Source organism: Ciconia boyciana, chromosome 7, assembly GCF_034638445.1.
Source record: "Ciconia boyciana chromosome 7, ASM3463844v1, whole genome shotgun sequence".
NCBI lineage: Eukaryota > Metazoa > Chordata > Aves > Ciconiiformes > Ciconiidae > Ciconia > Ciconia boyciana.
The window spans coordinates 31,856,708-31,873,815 of NC_132940.1; the positions used below are offsets into that span (position 1 = coordinate 31,856,708).

General features: G+C 40.7%; 1 protein-coding gene across 7 annotated transcripts in view; it reads right to left on the reverse strand.

Moving 5' to 3' along the window:
* RASAL2 (RAS protein activator like 2) overlaps positions 1 to 17,108 on the reverse strand; it is a 189,470-nt gene that overhangs the window by 127,663 nt on the left and 44,699 nt on the right. For 2 of the 7 annotated variants that reach the window (XM_072866621.1, XM_072866620.1), the window contains exon 1: positions 1,221 to 2,107. The exons of 3 other annotated variants lie outside the window; for them this stretch is intronic. In XM_072866621.1, the coding sequence (XP_072722722.1) occupies positions 1,221 to 1,815 (595 nt within the window). In that variant the 5' untranslated portion in view covers positions 1,816 to 2,107. Of the gene's footprint in view, positions 1 to 1,220; positions 2,109 to 17,108 lie in introns of those variants that run through there. 2 more of the 7 variants (XM_072866622.1, XM_072866618.1) reach the window with 2 other exon arrangements.

Below are 17,108 nucleotides of genomic sequence, written 5' to 3' on the forward strand. Positions count from 1 at the left end.
AGTTCTATTACTTCTTTTTTTTTTTTCATGTGTTCCATGCAATTTAACAATCATCACCAAGCCAACTTTCAATTGAGAAAGGTCTTGGAGAAACACAAATCAGTGACTGTACGTAAGTAAGTTTGAACAGATATAGTCCTTCTCGGCTATTTCTTCTTTTTGGCCATTTGTTTTTGTTTTAAAGCAATGTGACTGCTTCCAGTAGCAAACATAAGCCTGTAAGGGACATTCCACTGTGACTGAAAGACTGAATACCTCCGTAGACAGAGTATATTCTTCTTTCACTAAGCTGAGTTTTTTTGAATACTGATGACTTGTCCAGCAGCCTCAACTGGATCCAGATGTTATCAGGCTTTTAATACGATAATCTGGAGGACTCTGGAAAATGCTGAGGTTTTAGGAAGAAGGAAGGTTTAATTTTGCTTTTATTACAAATTTAAATTTTGTTTTTACTTCAAAGCCTCATCAGTAACTTGGTTCAGGCTGGGTAGCCCACTAGAAAGTTACAGGAGAGACCAAGAGAACAGAAGGCAAATTTCTTCCATTTTCCTCTCCTTTCTTTTTTTTCTGCTTTATGAGTGTTGTCATGAGCAGGGCAGATTTAAATGACATCTCGGACTGGCATCTTGCTGACCTTAATCCCAGCTGGCTAAACCTTTGCAACACTGCTGTCCGTGACATCTACCAGTGAGCAGACATCAATTTAGCTGGTTGATTACAAAACTGTGAATCTGGTATGAGGAACTAGATCCGTTCCACTGCCTTGAACACTGTTTAAAAGACAGCTTAATTTCTCTCCCTCCCTAGTACTTCATTTACAGTAGCAGGCTTGATATCTCAATCAGGGCACTACAACGCTGCAGAGGCCACTGTGCTTGCAGGACTGCATACACCACACACAGAGGGTGCATTTGAGAGAGAAATGCTACTGCTTCCACCAGATGATGCTTGTTTTAAAGGGACCTCCAAGTTCTCAAGCACACACCAAAACATCTCACACCACTTCCTTATCAGGAAAGGCCCTTTTTCAGTTGCTTTCTTTAGATTAAGATACAATATCAGAGAGTTGCCAATGTCACGTTAATAAAACTAAGTTTAAAAAACAGTTTAAACAACTATCATATCTCTCAAAGAATGTCTCACTACACTCACGTGTTACACAAACAGTAGAACAGAAGTAGAACAAAAGAAGTAGAACAGAAGAAAAATGAGTTCATTACCTGTACTCAAATCAATTTGATTATTGTCTGTCTTCCCTTCATTTACTGACTCACTGCCAGGCTCCCCTTTTCGACTCAGTATCTTTGAAAAGCCACTTGAGAGAGAGGAGAAAATGCCACGGATGAAATAGCCCTGCTGTTCAGAGTCCACCGAATGCACAGCTTGCAGAAATGGCTTTGCATTCCTGTTTCCAAGGTGTGGCACGGGTTCAGACAGAGAGCGGTTGAAGGGAACCCGAAACGGTCTAGTCCTTGCCTGGAAAAGCGTCTCTGCTGGATCTTTGTGGAGATCATCAGCACTGGTAGCATCCATGCTTGCAGAACTTTTGGCAAGACTTGGATCATTGCATTCCCCTTTCAGGCTGCAAAAGCCCTCTCTTTTGCTTATCCTCCAGGGAAGCCGAGGATGTGTCTGCCACCTGTATGCTCCCAGAGGTTTCTCTGGGTCAGAACTAATTTGTTTATTCATCTTCTTGCTTTTCATTTGGTGGTACCAATGATAGTCCTTCAAGGCAGCAGTGCCAGCATCTTGTTCTGACAATGATCTTCTGAAGGTCCTGGGAGAGAGACTATGGTGCTTTTTGAAAGCACTCATTTTCCACCCCTTGAATTTCAGCTCTTAACTTACATTCCTTGTTGCTTAATACTCGTATAGCTGTAGCTCCTCACTCACCGTTTTAAAGGCCCAGTCACTTTGCTCACTGCTGTGAACTGCAAGACAGCAGAGGTTCTTCCTGAAGATCTTGAGCATCAGTCCCAGAACCAGGTATTTCTACATCTCAGCAAGAAGAATGTGCCCTCACCTATAGCAAGACGACTTCTAATGGCACATGAAGCCTTGCTAAGCTTGCTGCCGCTTCCTGCGCTGTCACATTTCTGCACCAAGCTTTCAGGAAATGACTAAAAGAGCCCAGCCATGAAAACCCACAGTGGTGTTCTGCGCCAATCACACTTCACTTTTTTCAGTCTACATTAAAGATTTGGTTAAAAAAAAAAAAAAAGAATGTGAAAGTTACTTCACTCTAGAGTCACAGCAAAGTCTCGGGAAAGCATTAAAAAATGCAATACTCAACTGAGAGTCATGCACATTATGTTCTTCAGTTAGGTAGTAAGGTACATCAAACAGAGTAATATACAACATAAAGACAATTCCTAGAGTTTATATTTACCACAGGTACGTTGTATCACTTAAGAATACTTCAGAGTTGCCTTTTAGAGAGAGGTAAAATAGGCAGATTCATCAGAATCAAGCGCTGGAAGCCCCAGAGAGGAAGGCAAAGGGGAGGAATGGAGTAAGGAGAAGAAATGCTGCAACTTAATGTAATGAGAGTGTAAATACACTGAAGGGAAATAAGTACTTAAGGGGAGGAGAAAAGGGACAGAGAGGGTGGGTGGGACTTCACCAAACATAGACCAAAGCAAAGGGACTGTTTTGAGGCATGATCCTCTGGCAAACAGAACAGGACAGCAGGCAGATTTTCCTTTTTCTCCCCCCTCTCCTTTTTTTTTTTTTAAACAACAGAATAGAGTTTTATTTTTATAAATCTAGTTGGAATAAGTGAGATGGAAAAAATAGTCCTATCTGTTTAACCAAGAGGAAAAAAAACCCCTTGCTTTCTCTACAATTTAAGAAACAGCTGACTATTTTAAAATCTCATAAAGAAAATATCCACTGGTGAACTCAGATCATGCTTGCCAAGTTTTAGACCAGAACACTTAAATCTCAAGTCTACTCAAATCCCTGAAAATAGGGGGTTTATAATGGAAATGCTGACAGACCCTTGGCAATCAAGTGACAATGAAAACTACTTCTCTGGTTAAATAAAATGATAATCTGGTCTGGCAGACCAATAAAGCTTAACTGACCCACTGTGGGATCTCACTTTTAAGTTAGGCTGCATTAGTCAGCCAAAGTACATTCCTGATAGTTGCAGATGCAAAAATTTCGTTACTTATGTGTATATATGGAAAAGGGTATTACTGCTCCTTAGAATAGGGATGGAGTTACCCAAAGATCCCCATCATGCAGAGAAATAATTTCCTTATTCAGTAGCAAGTTACATTCTTCAATTAGAAGCAACAGAAGCAACTATCTAAAGTTGCCGTGTTCAGGACATTACAACAAATAACCTCAGACACAAGAACAGCTCAGACACTGCAATGCAAATTCTGCATCAAAAATAATGACACTGACTCTCATGCTTTGTAGGAAGTCATGCTGCTCAGAGCAGGAGTCTTAAATGACAAAATGTATCTAAACAAGAACTCTGCTACGATTTCCATCCAGAGCAATGATCTCCTCAAGGAGGCACAAGGAGCAGTAAATACGTGCAGAGATGCAAGTACTCCCATCGTGAAAATTACAGATTTCACCAGGAAAAAGTTAGCTGGCTCGTCTTCTGTTTCTTGATCGCAGGGGTTGCTGATCACCCTTTGGTGCAGCCTATCTAATCCCATGGACTTGCAAGGGTTGAGTTCTTATAAGTAATTCCTGACGTGACCCTCATCCACTGCTGATAGGTTTTCTTCCTTCTTGATCCCCTTCACTAGGCACAGAGGCCTGAGAGTCTTTGTTTCTGAAGGCTGAGGCAAACACAGCATTGAGGACCCCAACTTTAACTGGGTCTGCTGTTACTAAATCACCCACCCCTTTCAGCAACAGGTCCTCATTTTCCTTGTTGAGCCTTTTACTACTAATATGGCAGTAGTGCTTTGAACAAATGCTTTGAATTAGCCAGTCTGGTAAAGCAGGCTTTATGGAACTTCAGAAATAAGTATAAATAAATATGACAGATGACGATGTGGTTCACTCTAATGGCACAAGCCATAATCAGCAGAGAAAACTGAGAATGTGAGGTAGGTTTCTGGTCAGCTCTGCAAGCCTTGCTTGTACAAGTTTCCGCTAGCACATCTACATCTACTTTTGGTTTGGGAGCACAGAAGGGCAGGAGAGGACAGAAGACGGAGACACACAGTGCAGTAGCTGAAGTCCTGCTGGGATCTGCTTGCTGTAGATTTCTATCACACTTTCTAACTCCTGTTTGAAACATAACGACCAAGCTGAGCACTCACACAAACCGTGTTTTGAAACAGCGTTTTGAAAGCACTAATCTGCTGTATCAGAGGACTCGGTATGACCAACAGGAACGCTTCAACTCAGATAATATGACACTAGCTGCATCAGTGTTATTCTGAAGCAGAGATTTAGCACAATGGCACTTTGGACAGAATGAAACTTCAGGCGAGACACTGGTCTTTGCATGAGGACAGCGGTGATCATGCAGAAGACCACTGTCTCTTTAGGTGAGACTGGTCTTTTGCATGATCACTAGGACTTGCATGATCACTAGGACTGTCTCATCCTAGCTCTTTTTCACCACCATCCTGTGGACACCTGACTGTATGGAAAGATCATTTTGTCTCCTTCCCAATACAGCTTGCATTACATCAGTCACTGACTTCCACAGACCACCCATTTCAGCAAGGGAACGCGCAGAAAGATTAACCATGTATCAAGTTACAGCATGAAGCAACATGCAAAACCAGTTATAGGTTAACTTCTACTTAAAAATATTTTTATTGGTGTGGCCAGGGGTTGGACCACAGTTCTGTACAGAACTAACAATACAGAAAAAGACAGGCTTCAATAAGCACTCAACATGAAGCCCAGGAACATCAAAGTCACAGTTTAGCTTAAGTTTGAATAATGTTAAGAAGGGTCTTTACTTTTGACTTCTGATTTCACTTTTGATTTCACGTTACCACTGCTCAGACGAATGCATTTCGTGATCAAAGAAAACAGTTATCCAGCTGCCTTCACTTAGCTGATATTTCACAGTGTACTCTACTGAGGGTAAAACGGTCTTTCTCAAAGTGCTTCTAAAAAGGCATACAAGGCTTACATGTTTATTGACATAAAGTCACTGATACACAAGTTTGCTTAGTCTACAAATAAGACAATTCCTTTAAATTCCTAGCTCAAAAATTTTAGCCTGGGCTTTAAGTCAAACTGAACTCTCTCTTCCTTATACACATCATTAGTAGCAAAGATAATGCCCAAACAAACCTTTGTCTATACTAATCCAATGCCACTGAGTTAAAATTGGTCTCACTTGGCTCCAGCATTTCTTGTGTACATACAAGATGCAAGAAAGTAATTCACGTAGCAGAACTTTCTCCTTGATCTGCAGTCCAGTTACTCATGTGAAAACTCAAGTCCTTTCAGAGCAGCAGTTTATCTTGGGAAGCATTTACATAGTCTCACTATCACAAAGAAATCAGCTTACAGCAGTGACTGCTAACACATTGGTTATGCGAGATCCCTAACTGTACAGAGCCACCCACTCAGCTGCCAGCAGGTAAAATAATTTCAGTGGAAAAAAGGAGCTTGTCAATTACCTTGAGAAAATCTGGAATATTTTCACTTATACCTCGTGTTTTTAATACCTACTGCATAAAAACATGATCCTCAGCTAGCAAATTTTCCTCAGAATAATTTTTTTCTGGTAATGTTTGCAGTTCATTGTGCCAAATCATTCATTTAGCTTTTTCAGAAAATTACTATTTTCTTCCTAACAATCCAGTCATTTAATCATCCGATTTGACATGTTTAACAGCATATATTTCCCTACTCCTAGATATTTAAGTAATTTATGCACAAAGTGCAGATTTACTATGTTGGAATATAGCTGTATTTCAGCTTTAGGATTATATTGGGAAAACAATCTTTCTTAATTTTATAACAACATTTCACAGAAAATGTACACAAGCAGCATTACATTTTCACTGAGCATATGAAGGCAATTCTTTGGCAACAGCCCCCTGCACGGGCAGTCAGCTCTCCACCATTCGGTTTTCCAAAAAAAAAAAAACCAACCAACCAAACAAAAATAAACAAAAAAACCCCAAAAAACCTACCCAGCTCTGCTGCATGAAGCTTCAGAAATTCCTCAGAGTATCTGTTGTTTAATAAATACTACCAGCCAATTAAAAAAAAAAAAAGCAACACGACAAAACAAACAAATGCATCATTGCCAAGCAGCTGGAGGGATAACCTGTCTCTGATGATAAAAATTAATGTTTAATGCTTGCTTGCTCTCTGAAAGCTGTCTAGTGCTTCAGTAAAGGCACTACAACCTGTAAAATTTTAGTTCATCTTTAGCATAGCTTATATTAAGAAAAAGATGAATTGAAACCTCCCATGACTGAACTACTCCATTTTAAATTAGTTTTGGACCAAGCACAAACTTACCAGCTTCTCATTTTTTAAAACATTTGCCAAGACATGGAGGGGGAGGGAGGAAAGAGAAGAAAGTTTTAAAAAAAAAGAAACAAAAAACCAAACCCCACACAACCACCAAAACCCATGACAAACCCTGAACATTTATTCACCACACTTCGATTTTCAACCAAGTCCTCTCTTCTAAACCATAAAGACAGCAGGTTAAGAAAACACCACTTCTGAGAAGATGCCAGATTAAGTACCCATCTACCAGCCATCAAATGAGTTCTTTAACATGTAAACAAGTAAAACAAATTGCACCCTGCATCTTCCCCCAACAAACCAGAAGGGATGCAGTCAGGCAGAGATCCTCGATTTTGCAGTCTAGCTCCCTTTAGCTCCCTTCCCCTTCAAAACTAGTCCAATGCTCACCACACTGGAACAGTTCATGGAGGAGTAATCAATATATAAAGCAGAAACCATCACAAAAGTCTTCCAACTGACCCAACTTGACATGTAGCTAAATAGCACAGAAGATGAAAGATTTTTCCTTCCCTTTAAATTAGAGACTTTTCAAAATATTAAGTTTTGTTTATGCAAGGCTAAGTAATTAATGACCTAACATCCCCTTCCCATCTCCTATCACCGAAATGCATCTGTTTCCCCCTGCAACATTTCCTGCAGGTGGATATCACTTCTCCTCGGCTCAGCGCAGACCAGTGCACCTGACTTACTCGACCGCTTAATATTTAGTGCATGAAGTTATGCAGAGGACAAATGAAATAGCACCTTAAAACTTGTTGCATTTGGGATTAGAGTGACTGGAGGAGCAAGGTTTGCTGGAGTTTGGAGTTGGCATGGCTGGAACACAGATAACTTACCAAGCCCAAATTAGAGTTCCTGGGAGCAGAGCTGCCATGTGTTTATCTCACAAGCTTTGAGCTGGCAAAGCACATCAGTGACCACACAGAAAGCTCACATGTCCCAGATAAATCAACAAGGTATGCTATTTTCACTATCACTATGCTGAGAACGAAATGCATCTATGAACAAGCTAAGTGGTAATACCAGCACATTTAAATGCCAGAGAGCACCTCATTTTCCTGATCTGAAATTTCCATGCCAAAGCATGCTGTAAATGTACCATCATTGCCCTGCATTTCCAAGCCCTTTACCTTTCACTATAGCCAAAGCTGCAGTGATGCAGACTGACTCAGCTCTGCATTTGCGGTGATCTAGTTTCTGAAGGCAGGTACTGAAAAACTCTTCAAGATTTCTGGCCCTCTAATTCCATGGCGAAACTTCTACAATTTCTCTGCTGATACAAACTCCGAATTTGAAAGTCTCCTGGCTTCATTTTTCCATGGTGTTCCCATGATCTGCATGAGAAGCTGCTACAGCCCTGTCAATTGAGCAAAGCAGAGAGAGATAATATAAATTTATGAGAAGCTGGGTTTTGGATGGATGCCAAGAAAAGTTAGCAAGAAAATCCCATTTCAATACATTGCGAATAAACCTGTAAAACAGTGATGCCAGATTTTAATTTCACTAGCCATCTTTTGTTGTTGTCATTGACGACAAAACACAGCTCATGCCAAGTTTCAAGGGCCATAAAAGCGTACATTTAGAAGCTAGCCAAGCACACGCAGTGGCTAAGTGAGCCCACACACAGCTGCGAGCAACGCCACCCTCAGCCAGCCAAGTATTTTAGCAACATGCACTGGTGCAAATAAACAAATGTATAACCTGAAGGTAAACACTCTAGCAACTACTATGTACCACGGAAAGTCGTAGCAGTAAAAAGGCCCGTTTATAGTGAGTGGCAGCACTTGCCTGAGAAATTATAGAGATTTACAGGTTTCTGTGAGGCAGGCAAGCCCTCAGCCCTGACCTGCGACACAGCCTCTCCCGCAGGTCTGCCTCCTCTATGGGCTTACCACCGTGCCAAGCTGTGAAGCCACCGACACATACAGGGGGCTCAAGCTGGGAGGAAACCCTCTGGAGCCACAGGTCACCAGCTTGAGCCCCTGAAGGCAGACAAGTACACTGACCTACCTCACTGACAACTTCTGCAAGACCGTCCTTCAACTATATAAATAAAAATGCGTTTATCCCCACTCTGACATCCATTTCTTCATGGTTGCAGGTTGGGCTTGGTACTGTCTGAAATATCATACACAAACTACTGATTTGGGGTTTTAATGACATTGTTTTTCAGCAGGCAGAGTAATTGTGCCTGCTTTCCATCTCCCCACTCCTTTTCCAATTGAAGTGTTTTGGATTTGGGGGGCGGGGAGGAAGCATTATTCCTGCAATCTTAAAGCAGGGTTTTACCAGCAGAAGACAGTATTGCTAGATGTGATCCCTGCCTGCATCAAACCAACTGCAGCTTAAACATTACTAAGAGAGGAAAAATAGTGATACTATATAGGCATGTGGATGAATAAACATCTCAAAAATGGTCTTGGTAACTATGCCTAAACAGGAGGTGTATATATTCAAACTTTCTATCCTTTATTATTATGTAACTGTAAAGGACCATATCCTCAGTGCAGACTGTTGCAAAAATAAGACCTATCAACTCTAGTGCTCACCAAGGACATTAGGAATTGGATTTACAATTTCATTCTATACATTTGTTTTTTAAATTAATTGCTCTAACTCTGCTGGCCTTATTTTGTCCTGCTCTTTCCTGCATCAGAGTGAATAAACTAAATTATTTCAGCAAATCCTTCATGCAGTACTAGTTTTGTAAATCTATTTTAAAACGTAGCTTCTCAAACACTGGAAATCCTGCAGTAAAGCCAACTAGCAGCAAGAGATAACCACCAACTAACTGACAATACTCTCCAATATCATCGTGTATCAGTGTAGTATTACGGTATAAATAAGAAAAAAACTTCAGCAACATCCATAATTATAACTCTTCCATTGACCATATAAACACCACAAATCTTTAGTAGAAATACTCTGCCTCCTGTCATGGCTCCTACCCTGCATTGGTGTTAAGCAGCAGGACTTTATGGTGGCTTGGGTGGAAAGATGGGTAGCAACAGGACATCAGCAGAGATGTTTTTCCAGTGCCCTGTACCAAGCACTTACCCATTCTGGAGTCTGGTTTACTGCTAGAAAATGCCAACAGGCAGGCTTGGGGGTTTCCATGGCCAAACTAGCAAGACTTAAAAAGTCCACTCCATAACAAGAAATTGAACAATTAGCTCACACAAACCAAAACATACTTCTGCTATATCTAACACCCAAGAAGTTTGACACCTATGGAATCTGTGCGTGAACTGAAGGAACATGACCAAAAAAACTTAATTTTTGAAATCACCAAAGACAAACTTGAGATTCTGGTTAGTTTTATATCCAGCCTGCACAGGGGTTCATGACAGCTTTTATATCCAGCGGTGCTTCTGCCTGCTAGACCAGACTACAAAACAGAAATGGTTTGAGAACCTGCGTACATGACAGTGTTAGAGTTAGCTGTGGAGATGGGCAGCAGGAGCCAGGTATACAACCAACCAGGAGGAACAATTCACAAATCCAGAATTATTTTAGGCTCTGAATTTAGGCAGTGAAATTCCTTGTGCTATACGAGAACTAGCCTGACACCCACATGATAGCCCCTCCAGAATGTTGCATTAATATTAGCAAATTAAAATTCAACAATTGACAATAAATCAGTGACATGTAGGAGTTTTAATATGAAACCTTCATCTAAATGGAGAAATGGACCACAGGGAGGAAAGATGAAACATGCCAGTATCTCAAAATGCCAAAAGTTTGGAATTAAAACATTTAATACCAGGGTCTGTGTAAAATTCCAGTTGCTGTAGCACTAACTACTACGCACCGCATGGAGAAAGAAGTAAAAGAAACAACCAAAAGGGAAGGAAAAAGAGAAGGGGGAGGAAAAAAAGAGTAGTTATTAAATTTAAATGACCTTCTAACCAGAAGAGTTCTTTCTCCACAGGTTGTCTGTCGGAACAGTCTTGAATCAGTGCAAAAGCCAGAAGACAGGGACAGTGATGAAGTGCTGAAATAAAGACGTACCTTCTGCCAGGCAGCCCGAGCCAGCTGCGAGCCCGGCGCCAGGGCTGGAGGAGATTTCACAATTGGCAACAGCGTGCAGAGGCAAAAGATGAAGCAAGGTGACCTGCAGGCACCAAAACAGCACAAGACTGGAGGAAAGAAAAGAGCACACCCTCTTCGACTAAATTTAAGTCTGTGTTTGTGATTTAAAGAATGATTAAAGATGTCCAGTACAGGACACTGCTTGCAATAATGCCATGTGATCTCCAAGAGATGAACCTGTACATCTCAACACCGAGCCTGAACTGAGAATTTACATGAAACCCCTTCAAAGTTAACATTAAAATATGTCTGATGGTAACACGTACAAAAGAGGCTCTGCCAAAAAGAGAAAGTTATAGAATAATTTCAACCTTTGAAGAGAGAGGAAAGAGGGAGGGAGGGAGGGAGGGAAGGAACAGCATTTCTCTTTCAGGGACTATTTAGAGAACAAATTTGTGACACATGCAAACACCTTCTCACTACAGAACAACAACAACAAAAAAGAGCTGGACATGAAAAAGGATTTGCACAAAGCACAAGTCATTACATCTCAGGCAGAGTCCCCAGCCATTAAAACTGTCCTTCTGAGAACTGCTGTCTGTGTCAGCTGGGCAGCGAAGCTTAAGCCCAGTCCTCAAAAAATTGTACACAATAGCGAGCCGTGCCCATGACACAAACACTTATGTCTTTTCATTCATTATTACTCCACCAGAGACTACTTCTCTTTCAAGTTCCAAAACTACTTTGTTTTTGTTTCAACGCTGTGTGAACGCTGGATTACCAGATGACAAAACTGCCTATTCCTGAGGTCAATCCTTTCCAAATTGAGTGTGCGAAGTCTCATTTGTAAGTCTGCACAAGCAGCACTTCCAGCAGATAGCCACTGTTCACCAAGCTCTTTAAATGAATATTCTCAATTATTTCCATTGCAAAAATGGAAATTTTAACCAAAAGGTTTAACAGGACTAGGGAAAAAGAAAAAAAAAAAAGCCACGAACAAAAAATCCTCACACTGAATGCTCTTCCTTAGAGCAAAATCCACTCCAGTTGATATTTCTTAAATGCTTTTTATTTAAACTCTCAGATAGTTCTGTACAAGCCTCTTTAGGGTGCTACTATCACAGCCATCAGACCTACAAATAAACTAGCTTTCAGAAAGAAGCCACTAATTGTCCACAAACAAATTACTGCCAGCCCTGTGAAATGACCTGCCAATACCCAGCTGTAACTAAGGTCATAGGAGGCAGCAGTTTCAGTAAAGATACTTTTGTCCCACCCTCGTGCAACTATTATCAAAAAGTTACTTGATTAAACCATTCCTCCTCAAACTACTCCGTGAGTGTATTTCAAGGCCTTTATGTTTACTCACTTCATCAGTAAAAGGGAAAACAAGATGTTATTTGCTATTTCTACCTTGACCACACTAGCTCTGTTAGTAAACCGTGCTCCAGCATCATCAAGCAGCACAGAACTGCTGTGAACAATAAAGTCCAAATTTGACATTGTATCTTGAAGTTTCAAACCAACCTGCCAACAAGTCCAGAAGTATTTGCTCTAAATATAAAACACAAAGACACTTTGGGTTTTATAAATACATAAGCAACCACCGAAGCTAGACTAAATTAATGAACATGTGTATTCCAATTCCAATAGACAGGATGGCACTTGTATGGCTTCACTTCGTGACTTATTATAATCTATACCTTATAAAAAGGTTTTTACACATATGAAACACTCACATACCAGTGAGACATAAAATCAGGATGTAATCAAATGTCCACAGTTTTACATACAAATCCCTCAGGACTTTAAGCTGCAAAACCTAACGTGAATAATTGCATCTATATGCTAATAAAGACCATGTGCCCCGGAGTCGACTATGCAAGTTTTCAAGAGGTCTGCATAATATTTTTGGAGGTATTTCTACTTCAAATAAGCAATCCAGTTAAGCAGAGATAAACACGCACACACATCAGTGACCTTGTTTAAACAATGCAACAATTATTGTGATAAATCTGGATGCCAAATCTAAATATAGACTTTTAGGAAAAAACAATGGAGTTTGAGTAGGAGACAGACTTCTCATATTTACTGTTTACCTAATTATCCAAATGCATGTGCCATTTGGCCTCCCTCCCCTTTTCAGGCTGCATGACCACTTTCCCATTCAGAGCCAAGAGAGCTCTGGCTGTTACTGGAAACGCAGTGTGATCCGGCACATTTGATGCTACGAGCGCACTTGGTGCAATTTCAAAGCTTGCATCATGGTTTGGGTATGTGCGTACTCTGCTTCCCCCAGACAGCCCCATGCCTGACACAAGGCAGATAGGCACCGCAGGACTGAGTCACAGCTACAGAAACAGGGACTTTTTTTTTTTTAAATGAAGGCATAGGGGGGAAAAAGAAAAATCCCATTGAAAACCCACTCTAAGTTTCCAACTTTGGGTGCCCAAGCAGGAAATGAGGGGAGGAGGGGGAATGAGGAAAAAAGGAGGAGGAGGAGAAAGTTCTTTTATTCAGGGTTATATTTTTAGACTATTACTAGTTTTGTTTTGTCATTGTGCTACAGAAACCAAACCTGTGTGAAATAATGCAGCATTATCCTTTCTAATTTTTGCTAAGTCCATGCTGCAGTATTAACCTAATCTTCTTACATGGGACACGGCAGGGCATTTGCTCCCCCCACCCTGCTGTGGCTGATGTTTTTCCACCACAGATATTCCTGACTGCAGCATACATCCAGCCATACATTCCCTCTTTCCCCAAACCACACAGGAACAAGCAGAATTCACCTCTTTTGTGCTGGGAAACAAAATCTACATACTGAGGACACTGAACCTGAAATCTTGATTTGTTTTGAAGCATACCAAGGTAATGTGATTTCTAACCATAATGTATAGGAAGGAACACCACTGAAATGCTTTTCCTTCTTGCTAAAAATACTCACGACTTAACGTACCTTTGCCCTTCTTGATCTATTGATATTTATAAAAGTAAAGCTCGATTTTGCTGGGCAGGCTGAGGCTAGAGGAGAGAAATCTGTCCCCACTATTCCCTGCTCTATTGTAGTTCATAAGAGTTATGTAGCACATTTCTTCTTATTGTTTCAAAACAAGTTAAAACTAACTTGTATTTTTTTTAACAAGTTTCTCTCCCCAGCTGCCATTGCTAGGGTTATTGTCAAACTATTTATTTCCTTTCTCCATGCTTGCACAGCACAGGCCAAATCTATTTGTGACTTCCCTCCCTAGATGCAAGTTGCCATGCATAGATCGATTATACAGAAATACAATGACTTACAGTAAAGGAATCATTTGGGAAAAAAAACAAACATATGGAGCTCAACTTATTTATAAATATCTTCAAAAAGCAGCCTGGAAACATTCCTCCCTGGGCTGGCGATGCATGAGGCAGAAGTGGTGGGGAGTGGCAAGGGAAGAGGCAGACAGAACAAGGATTTCTCCTTTTTTTTTGGTCTTAAAGTTTTGTTTTCTTCTTTCCAAAAAAAACAGAAAAGGCCAGGAAATCCTCCCAATTTGGCATTCCCAACACCACCTCGTTAGGTGAATACCAGGCCTTTGCTTCCTGTTCCCTCCGCACTTCACAGCAAGCGAGGATGGAGCAGGACAATGCTGATGTCAGATCTCACAAGAATGCTACAAACAGAGAAAAAGCCTCATAGGTCAACCCTGTACAAGCTTAGGGTTATACTATTTGTTTGGGTAATGTGCAACTTCTTATTCCATACTAATGCATCCATTTTTTTAACTATGAAAACCCAGATCAGGTCTTAAGGGTCAGTAAAGCCCCTCCTACACTTCTCATCTCTAAAACAAAGATTAACTGGCCAGGCCTCCTGCAAAAGCCAATGAGGCTCTGCTCTTACCATCACCAGCCAGAAGAATTTTGGGGCAGAGATAGTTAAAAGTGAAGGAATGATGGAAGGAAAAGACCCCAAAGCTCAGAACAACTCTCTCCCCATTTGCAACCCTGCTGTAGGGGGGGCAAGGGGGACAGAGACCCAGTTAGCTCTGCTCCTGCTCACACCAGATCTGGAAGAGTAGGAAAGATGGCAGAGCACACTTAAAAATCTCCTTTCCAACTCATACCTTGGGCTCCCACTTCAGAGTGGCTGTGCCCTCCTGCCCTCCTGCATCCCAATGGCACAGCGAGGCACAAATAGCTTCACACTAAAAGGTGCTGGTGGCACAGGATTAACACACGATTTTGAGACGTGGGGAGAAGTCGCATGGTTTTACCATCATGCAGTTGGCATGATTTCCAGCAACAGAGGCCAAAAATCACCTCCCTGTATGAATACACATGTCGGGACACAAGGACAACTGAAACCAAAACAAAATCAAGTTTCTCCTCTCTGAAAAGCTGTCGAGCGTATCAAGTCCTTCTTTTATCTTCTTGACTGTCTAAAGAACTGACAGAAGAAAACTGATTATTACACTGGAATAAACTGGAATAGAGAAAAAAAGGGGGATAAATCAGAGCTTATCTTCTTAAAATATAAACCCCTCAGGGAATATAATTTGCTGCAATTAAATATAAAAAGACAATCCTTGAGATAAGTCTTAACAAATCACCTTAAGAGTTTAGTAAGTTGTGGTTTGGTTTGGGGGATTTTTCAATGCATGTTATTAGTGTTTTAAACTGACCTGTCAAACCTACTTCTGAACTTCTCACAACTGATGAGCACAGGAGCCAGAATAGAAAGTGTGCGAGACAGGTTAGTTTCTAGAACCACTGAGATAGATAACTTTCTCAATAAAGAAGTTTAGAATATTTAATTCTTAAACTAGCAAGAAGTCTCAGGTCTCAGCTTGTATCATACATAACTTCACTGAACTTCTGCAGAGAGCGATATATTCATCTACCAGACACAGCAACGTCACCATGGGAAGTTGAGTATCCTGCCATCCAACTTTTTGACTTGGGCTCTTACAGATCACCAAGAAATTCTTGATACCAAAGTGCTTGACAAGAGCTGATAGTGCTATAGATATTTACTGTCCTACAGTAAATACACCATTGCTTTTACACTTAAGACAGGTTTAGTTGTTGATATTTAAAATAACCCTTATACACCCTTTAGATATAAAAAGTTATTTTAACAAGCCCTCTTTCGAGTTTCCTTGTCTTTCCTTTCTGGGTTACTAAAGTTTAGATATGGGCTCCATTTCCCATGTGCAGAAGGCATGAGCTCTTTTTTCTGTATTTTCTTAGTTGCTTTGTCCCATACACAGAAAGATGTTCCCCATCAGCTGAGAAGTGGAATGCTTTGCTCCCAGAGCAGATACCATGATTCACTGTGTACTCACAAGACAGGGTGTAAGATCTCCCACACTTTCTCCCCAAATCCCAACCATTTTGCAAACTTCAGTGTGCCTCAATTAAGCAGGTTTTTTGTCAAGTGAAGAAAAATTCACATTTCCTGCCAAACCACTAAATCACGTTCAAATCTTAGAATGTACACCCAATTTAGCATGTCTTAGTGGTTTGGAAATTCAGGTACACAGAGGGTGGAAATTCAGGTACGCAGAGACGGAGTTTGCAAAGCTGCAATGGTTAGCTTGACAGAAAGAGGATCGTTAAGACTGTCAAGTCCAGAGAGAATCAACTTGATATTTACTTGGGCATCCTGGATCACAGAAGTACAAGCAAACACAAGCAAATCCAAAACTCATTGCTCACACCAGGCTGTTATACCCTGCAGAAGCTCTGGGTGTGAGGTGACCTTGTGGGAGCATTTTGTTGTTCTGAGCTGTTTAAAACTTTTCACTTCAGTGACTGGTGGTTTACAACTCCACAGTTTAAGGTGGCACATCCAAGGAACCTGTAGCAGAGGTGGGAGAACACAGACAAATACCTCTTAAACTGACTTTGTTACTGAAATCACTCTACAGTGGAATTTCAAGTCTACAAAAAGTTTTCCAGAAATAGTGCAAGATCTCTACAGAGATGATTGCACATCAATTCCTTATTCAGAATCTTTTTGTCACATTCACTGGAAAAAAGGTTGGTTTTATTCCTGTCCTTCATTCTTCTGCCCTACTGGTTTTTTTCAGTTACTTTTTCCACTCAATCTCCTCTCTGCTCTTCCCACGTAACAACCATAAAACACAACCAATAGATGGATTAAACCACACAAGCTTTCCTGTTGTATTCACTGTATTTTTCACAGCTGAATAGTCCATATCCATTCCATTCCAATCTATAGGGATTTTAAGAGATTGAGTATCAGTGAAGTTAACAGGAAAGTTCACCTGCACCTCTGCTTTCAGTCCATTTTTGAAAGTCCTTCTTATAATCACAACTCTAGCCTATCAAATGAATTACACAGTTCAATAGATTTAACAATGCAAAAAATATCTATTCCAACACTAATTTAAATTTTAACACTTTCAAAGTTGACAATGAGAGGAATATTATAATGAGAGCTTCACCGCCTTTAGCATTAAGATCTCTAAATTTTGTACTAGATAATTAAGGAAGTGCCCCTTCTGAATGAACCAGAAGGTGTCAATTTCTGGGTAATCCCATCCAAGCTGGTGGTGGGGGAATCACTGCTCTCACATTCT